Source organism: Elgaria multicarinata, chromosome 5, assembly GCF_023053635.1.
Source record: "Elgaria multicarinata webbii isolate HBS135686 ecotype San Diego chromosome 5, rElgMul1.1.pri, whole genome shotgun sequence".
Lineage (NCBI taxonomy): Eukaryota > Metazoa > Chordata > Lepidosauria > Squamata > Anguidae > Elgaria > Elgaria multicarinata.
This window is the reverse complement of record NC_086175.1, coordinates 138,384,639-138,398,851: the sequence shown is the minus strand read 5'-3', so window position 1 is coordinate 138,398,851 and position 14,213 is coordinate 138,384,639. Positions and strand designations below refer to the sequence as shown.

The 14,213-nt window shown below is 51.5% G+C and overlaps 1 protein-coding gene across 1 annotated transcript in view; it reads left to right on the top strand.

Annotated features, from left to right (window-relative positions):
- Positions 1–11,568, top strand: part of CLPB (ClpB family mitochondrial disaggregase) — a 115,078-nt gene extending 103,510 nt beyond the window's left edge. The window contains exons 12-16 of the mRNA XM_063127364.1: positions 2,242–2,398; positions 5,264–5,337; positions 6,569–6,688; positions 8,773–8,877; positions 10,813–11,568. Coding sequence (XP_062983434.1) covers positions 2,242–2,398; positions 5,264–5,337; positions 6,569–6,688; positions 8,773–8,877; positions 10,813–11,061 — 705 coding nt within the window. The 3' untranslated portion in view covers positions 11,062–11,568. The remainder of the gene's footprint in view (positions 1–2,241; positions 2,399–5,263; positions 5,338–6,568; positions 6,689–8,772; positions 8,878–10,812) is intronic.
- Positions 11,569–14,213: the final 2,645 nt, after the last annotated feature.

Genomic DNA, 14,213 nt, shown 5'->3' with positions numbered 1-14,213 from the left:
AGGGAGCCCGCCGTCCCCGTCTGCTTCAGCCACTCCTGTAGGAGGTGTTCCTTCCTTCTCTCTGGCTGGGTTGCTCCTGGGAGGGGAGGACGTCTCAGGGCTTTTTCCTCCCAAGGATTAATAACACTGGCATTTTTCTTGCATAGATCACGGTGGCAGCCACTAAATGCGAAATCAATTCCTGAACTGCCTGCCTGACAGAGCAATAACCGAAATGTTAATCCCAAGCAGCCGACATGGATGTGTGTCGTTCTGCTGGGCACGGCCGCTCCTGGCAATCGGTTGGGGGAGGGGGGGGCTTTTCCTTTTGTTTTGTCTCTTCCACGCCCCCACCCCAAAATCAGTATCTGTGAAGGGTTCTTATTTTAGTGTTCTGGGGGTGGGGGAAGATGGAGGTGTCGAGTGTTCAGAGTGGGGACGATGGCTCTCCTGTGCAGCTCCTGAGTGCCCCCCCCCCCCGCCACCGTTCAATGTGCTGAATGAGAAGCTGTTATGATCTCGGGTCTGAGTGAGCAGCTAGAACAATCCCCCTGTACCAATGATGGCTCTTTATAGCTCAGGGCAGTTTCACTGCCTGTCTACTAAAGTGGCTTTTCTTTTCCCTGTGTGGATGAGAGCCCACCACCTCCCTAGGTCACTGGTTCCATTGTCATACTGCTCTAACAGTCAGGAAGTTTTTCCTGGTGTCCAGCCGGAATCTGGCTTCCTTTAACTTGAGCCCGTTATTCCGTGTCCTGCACTCTGGGAGGATTGAGAAGAGATCCTGGCCCTCCTCTGTGTGACAACCTTTTAAGTATTTGAAGAGTGCTCTCATGTCTCCCCTCAGTCTTCTCTTCCCTAGGCTAAACCTGCCCAGTTCTTTCAGTCTCTCTTCATAGGGCTTTGCTTCCAGACCCCTGATCATCCTGGTTGCCCTCCTCTGAACACACTCCAGCTTGTCTGCGTCCTCCTTGAATTGTGGAGCCCAGAACTGGACGCAATACTCTAGATGAGGCCTAACCAGGGCCGAATAGAGAGGAACCAGTACTTCACGTGATGTGGAAGCCATACTTCTATTAATGCAGCCCAAAATAGCATTTGCCTTTCTTGCAGCCATATCGCACTGTTGGCTCATATTCAGCTTGCAATCTACAACAATTCCAAGATCCTTCTCCTTTGTAGTATTGCAGCCCTTTTCTGCATCGTTCATAAGACTTGCCTTCTAGCTTAGCCCTCTCCCCCTTCTCAACCCTCTGGGTCTCCCGTGAATCCTCCCCAGTTTTCTTACTATCCTTCTCTGGCTCTCCCCAAGGCTGGTGGAGCAGTACAGCCCAGCGTGGGCCTTTGTCCTTGTGGTTTCACCTGGCGATGCAGAATCTGTCCGGGCACAAATCCTCTGCCATATACAGAATCTCAATAAACTCAGCTTTTATTTAAAGATGACATCTCTCGTCCTCAGGAACCTATAAATATGCCTTAAGTGGAGTCCGGCCACTGGACCACCTGCCCATAGAAGCCATGGGGCAAGGAGAGCGCTAGGCCGTGACCAGCCCCCCGTGATCTTCCTTCCAGAGGGAGAGGGTTGCACAGGTGGTTCTCACAGGCTTGGCTCTGGTTTTGGCAGGCCTCATCCTACACGACACCTGGTTGCTGTATAATAATAATAATAATAATAATAATAATAATAATAATAATAATAATAATAATAATAATTTTAAAAAAGTATTTCTTAACCGCCTCACCATTTTGATCGAGGCAGGGAACAGCAGTAAGTATAAAATACATAAAACACTGATTAAAAACATAATATACGTTGTTAAAACATCCTAAAATTACACTGGATAGGCCTGCCGGAAGAAATCAGTCTTGATAGCTTTCTTAAATGCTAATAGACTGTTAAGTTGGCGAATCTCCTCTGACAGGCTATTCCACAGTCTGGCAGCAGCAGAAGAGAAGGACCTCTGGGTAATACCTGTTTGCCTTGTTTTTGTTGGCTGGAGTAAATTCTCCCCAGAGGAGCCGAGTGTGCGGGGCGGATTGTTCGGGAGAAGGCGATCCCGCAGGCATCCTGGTCCCAAGCCATGTAGGGCTTCCAAGGTGATCACCAACACTTTATACTTCGCCCAGAAGTGAACCACCCAGAGAGCTCCAGCTATTCAGCGGTATAGAAATGTAATTAATAAAGAAACGTAATTAATAAATAAATAATGAACTAATTGGCAGCCAGTGAAGAGATTTTAAAACTGGTGTTGTCTTTTGAAGGGCCGGCTGACGGACGGGAAGGGGAAGACCATCGACTGCAAGGATGCCATCTTCATCATGACGTCCAACGTGGCCAGCGACGAGATCGCCCAGCACGCCTTGCAGCTGAGGCAGGAGACCACGGAGCTCAGCCGGAAGAGGATTGCCGAGAAACTGGGTACTGCTTTCCCTCTGCTCCTGCCATCCCCCACCGTGGCGCCTTCCAGATGTGTTGGACTTCAACTCCCATCATCCCCAGCCCTCTGGGAGGTGCCAGGCTCGGCAGGGCTGCTCCAGGCATCCGCTGTCCCCACTCCCCCCCCCCCGCCCCCCCGGCGTGTTCTTCTGTGCCTTCCAAATCCCGGCTTCATGGGGCACTTCAGAAGATGCTTTCCAGAACAGACCCAATATCTGGACACGGAATAACGGGCTCAAGTTAAAGGAAGCCAGATTCCGGCTGGACATCAGGAAAAACTTCCTGACTGTTAGAGCAGTATGACAATGGAACCAGTGACCTAGGGAGGTGGTGGGCTCTCTCACCTTAGAGGCATTCAAGAGGCAGCTGGACAACCCTCTGTCAGGGATGCTTTAGGGTGGATTCCTGCATTGAGCAGGGGGTTGGACTTGATGGCCTTGTAGGCCCCTTCCAACTCTGCTATTCTATGATTCTATGATCCCTCTAGTCCAGTTTTCTCTTTCCAGCGTTGCCAGCTATAAAAGCTTCAACGCAGGGCTGGGAGGCGATGGCCTTTCTCTCCCGTCTACCCTCCGCAGCTGGGAGCAAGCGTTAGGCTGTCCCGTGCTGCCACCCCCCCACTTTCTGGGCAAATGGGAGGCGCGCCTCATCTCGGCAGGCCTCGGGGTGTCTTCCCGTGAGCTGGGGGATGGGGGGACGATTCAGAACCTGCTTCACGAGAGGCAGGATCAGCATGTGGCTAGAGAAAAAGCCGAAGCAGCCTTAGCCCGCAAGCTGTGTAGAAATGTATTTATTTATTTATTTGTTACATTTATATACCGCCCCATAGCTGAAGCTCTCTGGGCGGTTTACAAAAGTTTAAAACAGTAAACACTAAAAGTATACAAAATTTAAAAACATAAAAACAACAGTATAAGAACACCAGTATCCATTTAAAAAACAAAAGTTCTGGGGTCCGTTAAAAAACAAACTTAGCGTTGTTAAATGCTGTTAAATGCCTGGGAGAAGAGAAAAGTCTTGACCTGGCGCCTGAAAGATAACAGTGTTGGCTCCAGGCAAGCCTCATCGGGGAGATCATTCCACAGTCGGGGGGGGGCACCACTGAAAAGGCCCCCTCCCTTGTTGCCATCCTCCGAGCTTCCCTCGGAGTAGGCACTCGGAGGAGGACCTTAGATGTTGAGCGCAGTGTACGGGTCAGGAGAGTTCATGTCAGGAGCGGCGTTCCGTCAGGTATCGCGGTCCCAAGCCATGTAGTCCACAACCCAGGGGAGTGGAAGGTGTGGGCAACTCAAGGCCCGAGGCAGGACCTCTCAGTGGTCTGTGGAGAGAGATCACAGAGCCCTGTGTGGCTGCTCCCCTGCCTCCATTCTCCACCCAGGTGTTTTCCTGCATGGGCTGAGACCTTCCCCCATGGGGGGGGGGGGGGGAACCATTAGAAATCCTGGATATTGGTGATGGCCTAGGTAAGCCTTCTGCCCATCTGGTGCTCTCCAGTGGTGTTGGACTACAGCTCCCAGCGTGATGGCTGGGGCATGCCCAGAGTTGTCGTCCAACACCAGCTTGGGGAAGGCTGGTGTAGATTGTGCAACTTGAGACAATAGAGAGCCATTAGAGCTAGTAGCCACTGACAGCCTTCTCTTATCAAGGGCGGTGAGAAGGACCCAGCGCGCTACTCATTCCTTTAAGGACAAGAACTGCCTCCTCATTGCAAGAGTCTTTGAGACCTGGGGAAAGCTGCTGCCCAGGGACTGAGGATTCCCCCCCCCTTCCTTCGGAGACAGCCTGTCTTTCGAGTCCCAGGGGCATCCAAGCAGGGGAGGGGGCTCATGTCTTCCTGCCCTGCTTGCTGGCTTCTCGGAGGCATCACAAGCTGAATATGAGAGCACTCTTCAAATACTTAAAAGGTTGTCACCCAGAGGAGGGCCAGGATCTCTTCTCTATCCTCGCAGAGTGCAGGACGCGGAATAATGGGCTCAAGTTGAAGGAAGCCAGATTCCAGCTGGACATCAGGAAAAACCTCCTGACTGTTAGAGCAGTACGACAATGGAACCAGTTCCCTAGGGAGGTTGTGGGCTCTCCCACCCTAGAGGCCTTCAAGCAGCAGCTGGACAACCATCTGTCAGAGATGCTTTAGGGTGGATTCCTGCATTGAGCAGGGGGTTGGACTCGATGGCCTTGTAGGCCCCTTCCAACTCTGCTATTCTATGATTTTATGAGCCAACAGTGTGATGTGGCTGCAAAAATATCAAATGCTATTGTGAGATGCATTAATAGAAGTATAGCTTCCAAATCACGTGAGGTCCTGGTTCCCCTCTATTCGGCCCTGGTTAGGCCTCATCTAGAGTATTGCGTCAAGTTCTGGGCTCCACAATTCAAAAAGGACGCAGACAAGCTGGAGCATGTTCAGAGGAGGGCAACCAGGATGATCAGGGGTCTGGAAACAAAGCCCAACTGACTCCACTGTGGTTGTATGGAAATATGAACCTGCCTTCTGCCAAGTCGGAATGTGGGTCCATCTGGTCCCGTCTTGACTGGCAGCTGCTGTCTGGGCTCTTGGACGAAGAAGGCCCCATCCCAGCCCTGTTAACCTGAAATTGTTTTATGTAGCGGTGCGAGAAGGAGCGGCGCTCTGCCCCGTGACTGAAAAAAGAAAAAGTGGGGCAGGAGGAAAGAAGCAGCAGCGAGGAAGAGAGAGAGGGAGCCTGGACCGGGGGGGGGGGAGGGGGCCTTCCCTCTTACTTTGCTCCAGGGCAGCGCCAGAGCCTGTTGTCCCTGCAAAGGGTCTTGTTTGGGCTTTGCTTCCCGTGACCCGCTGCGCACTGAACCGGCCTCTGCCTTGTCTTCCAGATGACGTCCAGATGACAGACAAGATCACCATCTCCAAGCAGTTCAAGGAGAACGTTATCCGCCCCATCTTGAAGGTGCAGATGGCTCTGTTTATCGTTGACCCCCTCCTTTTGACTTCCTTGGCTTCCTGAAATGGGAGCTCCCTAAAGCGTCGGCGTTTGTTTTAGTCACCCTGCGTGGTGCAGGGCGCTGGCATGGACGGATCAGGAGTGGGGCTCCAGCCTGAACTGGCTACCAGGGCTTCTCAGACTTCGGCCCTTTCTACACCTAAGGGCCTTCGGGGAGGGAGGAAGGGGGGACAATCCCGGACTTACCTGCTTCCGGGATCATCCCTGGGTGTGTATACAGAAGCGCGACATCCCGGAAGGGAAGAGGGATGTCGTTCCCATCGCACCCCGCCATTTTTTTTAAAAAAAGTATCCTCTGAATCCAGTGTAGCTGACACAAGGGAACAGGGATGACACAAGGGAACCCGGGGGGGGGGAACCCAGTATAGCAAGGGCCTTTGTCCCAAGCGAGCCTACAGGACACCTCCGCAGCGTCCCCAAAACGACAAGGGCCCCACTGCTGGCATCGCTGGCTCTCCTCTCGGGTCAGAGATGCCTGTGGAGCACTCAGACTGGGCCAGCTGGGAAAAGCTGTCGAAGCTAAGCAGGTGGGTCCCTGATCAAAGCCCTATGAGGAGAGACTCAAAGAACTGGGCAGGTTTAGCCTGGAGAAGAGGAGATTGAGGGGAGACTTGAGAGCACTCTTCAGATACTTGAAAGCTGGTCACACAGAGGAGGGCCAGGCTCTCTTCTCGATCCTCCCAGAGTGCAGGACACGGGATAAGGGGTACAGGAAGCCAGATTCTGGCTGGCTCTAACTTCCTGACTGTTAGAGCAGTACGACAATGGAATCAGTTACCTAGGGAGGTTGTGGCCTCTCCCACACTAGAGGCCTTCAAGAGGCAGCTGGACAAGCATCTGTCAGGGATGCTTTAGGGTGGATTCCTGCATTGAGCAGGGGGTTGGACTCGATGGCCTTGTAGGCCCCTTCCAGCTCTACTCTTCTATGATTCTATGACTTGGATGACACAGGGCCCCCCCACAAAAAAGTCACTCTGAGCTACAGGAAGGGAGAACTACCCATGAATCTAAAGAACAACCAGACGATAAAACTCCTCCTGTTCTTTCTGCTCGTCTCTGTCCACTTGCACGGGCCCCAGGCCAATTTTACCCTCCGTCAACTGTGATATATTTTTTTAAACGGTTGGTTTTGTGTAGTCCCTGCCAACTCCGCTCCTCTGCCCTTTCTCTTCCGCAGGCTCACTTTCGAAGAGACGAGTTCCTAGGAAGGATCAACGAAATCGTCTATTTCCTCCCCTTCTGTCACTCGGAGCTCATCCAGCTTGTCAACAAGGAGCTGAGCTTCTGGGCCAAGAGGGTAAGAGCCAAGCCCCCAACCCCCTCCCCCCATGTAATTCTTTGCTTCCTCAATATTATTTTAAAATACTCCTTATTGTTAAAATACATTTAAAAATCTACTCTTGAAAATTAACAAAGTTGAGGGGAGACCTGAGAGCACTCTTCAAATACTTAAAAGGTTGTCACACAGAGGAGGGCCAGGATCTCTTCTCGATCCTCCCACAGTGCAGGACACGGAATAATGGGCTCAAGTTAAAGGAAGCCCAATTCCAGGTGGACATCAGGAAAAACTTCCTGACTGTTAGAGGAATCAGTGACCTAGGGAGGTGGTGGGCTCTCCCACACTAGAGGCCTTCAAGAGGCAGCTGGACAGCCATCTGTCGGGGATGCTTTAGGGTGGATTCCTGCCTTGAGCAGGGGGTTGGACTCGATGGCCTTGTAGGCCCCTTCCAACTCTGCTATTCTATGATTCTATGATCTATGATTCTATGAATCAGGGAAATTAGAATATTAGAGAAAAGTATAGAGATAGAATGCAACTCTACCGTGTTAATGAAGGTCACGGCTGATTAGTCTTTCACGCATCTTTGCCCTGAATTTGGTGTCGTCCTGAGACTCTTAGCTTTCAATTTAGGATAAAAGCCAAAACAGCCTTCTAGACCTCATGGTCACAAGGGCACGTTTGAAAATATTCCGTCAGCTTTCGGCAGGCGATGCCAGCACCCGGAGGAGGGGGGGGGCGCGTTCTGTGCCCTGCCCAGCTGCCCTCCCCTCTCCCAGGGCCTCTTGGTGTGTTTTTCCTCGCTCTTGCCCATCGCTTCTCCATGCATCCCTCAGAACGGGCGGTGCTGTCGCCCAGTGGGCAGAGCCCCCGCTTGGCATGCAGACGGTCCCAGGTTCGATACCCACCAGCATCACCAGGTAGGACTGAGGGAAGCGACTTTCCGGGAACCTGGAGAGCCACTGGCAGTCCACGCAAGCTAGCCTTCCCCAAGCTGGTGCCCTCCAGATGTGTTGAACTACAATGCTCATCAGCCCCAGGTGATGGGAGTTGCAGTCCAACACCCCTGGACAGGGGAGGCCGGTGATCCACAGTGCTGAGCTAGGGGACCAGGGGACCGACGTAAGGCAGCTTCAGATATTTGTATGAAGCAGCTTCTCGTGAACCGTCTCCCCTCTTTTAACATACAGAGTTTGGGCAGCTTTGAATAATAATAATAATAATAATAATAATAATAATAATAATAATAATAATAATAATAATAATATATTTGTTACCCACCTCTCCCTCTGGATCGAGGCAGGATACAACACAAAAACACCATAAAATACATACAACTAATTCAAACGTTTAAAACTAATACATCATTAAAAGCAGCACACAATTAAAAAGGGCATCTTAAAATTCAGCTGGGTAGGCCTGCCGGAAGAGATCAGACTTTATGGCTTTCTTAAATTCTGGAAGACTGTTAAGTTGAGGAATCTCTCCCGGCAAGCCATTCCACAGTCTGGGAGCGGCAGAAGAAAAGGTCCTCTGGGTAACAGTTGTCAGCCTCTTTTTTGTTGTTGGCTGGAGTAGATTCTTTCCAGAGGACCTGAGTGTGTGGGGCGGATTGTATGGGAGGAGGCGATCCCGCAGGTAGCCTGGACCCAAACCATGTAGGGCTTTCAAGGTGATAACCAACACTTTATACTTCGCCTGGAAACTAATTGGCAGCCAGTGAAGAGATTTTAAGACTGGTGTAATGAAGAGGCTGTTTACCTGGGGAAGGAAGTTACAGGACTGTACCTTCTCCTCCAAAACAAAATAAAACAAAAAACCCATGTCTCTTGCCATGTGCTTTTGGAGTGGGGTAGTACTGTTAAGAGGGGGCCCTCATTCCACCAGGATCGTGATGGAGGGAAGAGGACGTCAGAGGAGCTTTCTGCAGAGGGTGTGTGTGTGTATGTGAGTGTGTCCAGCTCCGAAAGTCCCTTGCCTCCCCCCTACACACAGTCTCACACACACACACACACACACACACACACAAGTGAAAACTTGCTGCTTCAGAGAGCAGAAGGTTGGTGGATTCAAGAACTCGCTGTTTCTTTCTCCCCCTGCAGGCCAAGGTGAGGCACAACATCACTCTATTGTGGGACAGGGAGGTGATGGACGTGCTGGCAGACGGCTACAACCTGCACTATGGTGCCCGGTCCATTAAGCACGAGGTAAGGGGCAAGGAGAGGGCGGTGTGCCAGGGGGAGGCACAGTGTGCTGGCTCTGGCTTCCCTCCATGCGTGGATTGAGTTAGTAGTGATGTGGCAGTCTGGCCTTCTGCCGCAAGACCTCATCCACCCATCCAAAACACACAGACCAGCCTTCACGAGTCCACACTGCACGGTGGCCAGGTGGCGTGGAGGTTCTGTACACAGGCAACAGCGAAAGAGAAAATGGATTACGCACAGGTAACATCCCTTCACGTGTGTGTGTGTGTGTGTGCCATGGAGAGAGAGGGAGACAGAGAGAGGCATCTTCTGCACTAAATATACACAGTTTTTTAAAAAACTGCAAAGGAAGGTAATCCCTGCCACCCTTCAGTTCATAGCCCAACCCTATCCCAAGGACACAGGGTCGGTGGCATTAAACGAAGAAGCAAAAAATAAGATCTCCCGTTAAAGTCCACTTAAACTGCTGCACGAGCCTCCCAGCTTCTATAGTTACTAAATCACCCAGCCAGAACCTACGAAACCCCATGAAGAGAGACTGAAAGAACTGGGCATGTTTAGCCTGGAGAAGAGAAGATGGAGGAGAGACATAATAGCACTCTTCAAATACTTAAAACGTTGTCACACAGAGGAGGGCCAGGATCTCTTCTCGATCCTCCTAGAGTGCAGGACACGGAATAACGGGCTCAAGTTAAAGGAAGCCAGATTCCAGCTGGACATCAGGAAAAACTTCCTGACTGTTAGAGCAGTACGACAATGGAACCAGTTACCTAGGGAGGTTGTGGGCTCTCCCACACTAGAGGCATTCAAGAGGCAGCTGGACAACCATCTGTCAGAGATGCTTTAAGGTGGATTCCTGCATTGAGCAGGGGGTTGGACTCGATGGCCTTAGAGTCCCCTTCCAACTCTGCTATTCTAGGATTCTGTGAAAGGGTTAATCTTACACACTTCAAGAAGGATGCAGACAAGCTGGAGCGGGTTCAGAGGAGGGCAACCAGGAAGATCAGGGGTCTGGAAACAAAGCCCTATGAAGAGAGATTGAAAGAACTGGGCATGTTTAGCCTGGAGAAGAGAAGATGGAGGGGAGACATAATAGCAGTCTTCAAATACTTAAAAGGTTGTCACACAGAGGAGGGCCAGGATCTCTTCTCGATCCTCCCAGAGTGCAGGACACGGAATAACGGGCTCAAGTTAAAGGAAGCCAAATTCCAGTTGGACATCAGGAAAAACTTCCTGACTGTTAGAGCAGTACGACAATGGAATCAGTTACCTAGGGAGGTTGTGGGCTCTCCCACACTCGAGGCCTTCAAGAGGCAGCTGGACAACCACCTGTCAGGGATGCTTTAGGGTGGATTCCTGCATTGAGCAGGGGGTTGGACTAGATGGCCTTAGAAGCCCCTTCCAACTCTACTAGTCTATGATTCTAGTCCAGTAATGAACAAATGGTGTTCAGTTTGTTTGGAAAGTCTGGATGGAGTTCATTCTTCCTTCCCGTTACAATTTATAATTTGCTGTTTCCCCCCCCATCATCACAACGCTCCCAAGGCCGAGATCCAACAGGGCCCTTCCACGCGCAGCCAGTTCCCATGCACGCACAGCCGGCCCTACATGTGCTGGGGGTGGCCATGTGTGGAAGGCCGCTTTTGGGTCCTGCCCTAAACCTTCTTTTCTGATTGTACCAAAGGAAGGCCTGCAGCTATTAACATTTAACTCACTATCTGATGAGTTCTCTGTTTACAGCTGGAACGATTGTCTCTCTTGAATGTGCAGAAGTTACGCCTTTCTGTGTCTCAGCCTTCCACAACTCACGCAGCAGGGATGAGAAGGTTTTCATTTTTGTGACCTGCCCAGAGAACTTCAGCCGTTGGGTGGTATAGCAATGCAATAAATAGATAAAGGCGTGATTTCTGTGGGGTTTTTCTTCTGCCCGACCCGCAGGTTGAGCGCCGGGTTGTCAACCAGCTGGCTGCTGCCTACGAGCAAGACCTCCTGCCACGCGGGTGCACCTTGCGGATCACGGTGGACGACTCCGACAAGCAGCTCCTGAAAGCCAAAGGCAGCTCCGTGGCCCAGGAGGGCCAGAAGAAAGGTCCGACGCTGAGGCTGGAGATCGTGGAGGACAGCAAAAGCCGCAAGCTGGACATTCAGGCCCCCCTGACGCCCGATCAGATGTCCTTTCCCTTGTAGGCATCATAGTTGCCGTGGGCTGCCCGCCACCCGTGGGGCGCCCACTGCAGAGTTGCAGAATGTGGTCAGTAATAAAAACAATCATGAGACTTGGACAAGTCGCGTGTCGCTAGTGATGCGGGAGGCCCGGGCCTCTCCCGAGGAGGCCCAGAGTTCCCTGTGGCTCACAGCACAGGTGAAGCATCGTTGGGCCGGGATGGCCCTGCAGGAAACCAGCAGGAGGGTTGAGCCTGCCGCTAGGGAGGAGGACTGGGGAGCTTTTGTTGTTCCCTCAGGGGAAGGAAAGGATGAGCTTGCTCGTTTCTTCCGAACTGCTGTGCCTGCCTTTGTCCTCCTGCCCCCCAGTCGCAAACACGACACTGCAGAACGTGTTGGACGTGGGTCCGTGGCTCAAGCAGCCCTTTTGGTTATGAATTGGTTGATAAAAGGTATAGGGTTTCGTCCCAGCCACATTGGCACCACCCAGATCTCTTAATTTATTGCAATAAATGTAAAGTGTACATCAAACGATCTCTCTCTCTCTCTCTCTCTCTCTCTCTCTCTCTCTCTCTCTCTCTCTCTCTCTCCCTCCCTTTCTGTGCATTTTGGACATTCGCGAGTCAGTCCAACAAGTGATCTCTGCACAAGCCCCATTGAAAGGAACGGGAGATGTGCAAGAGCACAATTCGTTTCGTTGGGGCTTGCGCGGGAGAACGGCCTACCCATTCGGCCGTGCCCCTTAGCCTCTCTGTTGGAGCATGGCTGCAGCCATGCTGTTCGTTACAGCGGTGGTTTCTCCTTCATTGTCCTTTGAGAGGGCCTGCCCTAAGCCTCAGCATACCATTAGGCAGAGAGAAGAGGCTGCCTGAGGCAGTGGGTGCCAGGGGAATGTATGGGCTGGAAGGCAAGAGCTGTGGGTGCCGTTCGGCCGGGCCAGCACACCTGCACCAGCTCTCCTGCCCTTCTCTGGTGGGGGTCGCAGTCTCATCACCAGCACTGAATTAAGGTTCAGCTCCAAGGCCAGTTGGCTTCTGCGTGTGGGATTGCAGAGAAGGCGGGCACCATTTTGCCCCCTTGCCTACAGTAGGGGTGTCGGAGAAATTCGTTTCGGTTTGGTTTTGATCAGGATTTACCCAGTTTGCACCTTCCCGGGCCAAACACGAACTCAGAGGCCGCCTGACGTCGAAGTCCATATATTTCTGAGCTTGCAGTGTAACCACACAAAACGCGTCCGACACCACGCCTACGTTTGAACGATGCCCATGAAAAAAGGCACGCTCTTGTAAAATATACACAAATGCTCTTTAATCAATGGGAGGAGACTGCGTACATTTCAAAGATGCACACGACGGATGTGTACATTCGGGGAAATGGGCACAAAATTAGCCATGGACAGGGAACTTCCGATCTGATTCCAGCTGGACATCAGGAAAAACTTCCTGACTGTTAGAGCAGTACGACAATGGAATCAGTTGCCTGGTGAGGTTGTGGGCTCTCCCACACTAGAGGCCTTCAAGAGGCAGCTGGACAACCCTCTGTCGGGGATGCTTTAGGGTGGATTCCTGCATTGAGCAGGGGGTTGGACTGGATGGCCTTGTGGGTCCCTTCCAACTCTGCTATTCTGTGATACGGACTTGATGGAATCCGGAGAACTTCAGAGAGCTCCATCACAGAATCATAGTATCGCAGAGTTGGAAGGGGCCTCCAAGGCCATCGAGTCCAACCCCCAGCTCAATGCAAGGATCCACCCGAAAGCATCCCTGACAGACGAGTGTTTTATTGCAGGCTTTTTACTGGGCACTCACAGATTTTCGCGGGTCCCTCTCATGACGTCGTCTGCCTCCCGCCCCCTTCTAGCCTTCTCTGAGCCACAAACAAACCCCCTTCCCCCAGTAAGTCCGACTTATTTTTAAAGATGGAAGTTGCTGCTATCTCTGGCTATGTGCAGGAGAAGCAGCGAGATCAAAACGGCCCATTGAATGGGCCATGCGCACGTTGTTTACTTCCTCTTCCAAAAGAGGAAGCAATGAGAGACAAAAGCATGGGCGGAGAAGCGACGGTAAGCAAACGTGATTTCCCCCCATGCGATGACGCTCAAAACCGTGCTCATTTGCGCATCCCTAGCCTCAGGCCAGCCCTGCAGAGGTAATTTCCTGCATTTCCCAAAGACGTCCTTCGTCATGTAGGTTTGTGGGCTGCACTTAAGCAGATTTTAATGTTGCAAAAATAGCCCTGAATGTTGTGTAAAGATGGAGAGGAGGCAGGAGACAGTAGCCAGGAAAGTGACTTTGCAGTAACTTGGCTCAAACAACCTGGGGGCGGCACGATGGTGTGATGGCTACTTCTTCCTATCCTACAGGCAAAGATACTCAGAACTGGAAGGCCTTGCTGGGAACAGCCTGGGGAAGGCTGCCAGCTTTCGCACAAGAAACTACGGGTGCAAACAGGCTTTTGAGTGTGGATTGATCGATTGATCGCCAGTGAGCATATATATAACTCTGATAAGCATGCACAGCCTCAGCCCATTGATTGAGTTTGCCTCGAGGTTTTGGCCGCTAATCGAATTAGAGCCGGAGGATTGAGAACAAGGAAGAAGCGGAATAGGAATACCTTTATTATTATGATTATTTATCAGTTTTAGCACTTTTTTGGCATCCCAAAGTGCTCTGCATTTCTTATTTATTTCAGGGAGCAACAGTAGCTCGCAGGGCTGAGAATCAACCTCATTACGCTCAGCGGAAGGAGAACAGATTTGTCAGCCGTTGTCAATGATTTCATTTGCAGCAAAAGCAAGTGGGGAGACAATAGGCAAGCCTCCCCCAACCTGGTGCCCTCCAGAGGCATTGGACTGCAACTCCCAGAATTCTCAGCCTGGGAATTCTGGGAGTTGCAGTCCAACGCCTATGGGGGGCACCAGGTTGGGGGAGGCAACGACTTGAGGTTGTCATTTGCCTTCCTGCACCTAGAGTTCCTGGCAAGATTCCACATCACAGTTGGCGCTCCCAGCACGGGTTCTGAAAGCAACTTCTTTTGCACAGACACTTGAGAAAGGTGCCTTAGAACGGCCATAGGGAATGGGAAGAATCCCTCCCTCTTCCCTGTGATGTTTCACCACCACTCCTGTTGAGGAATCAGAAACTGGCACTGTCAAGGAACGGGACGTTGGGTTTCAT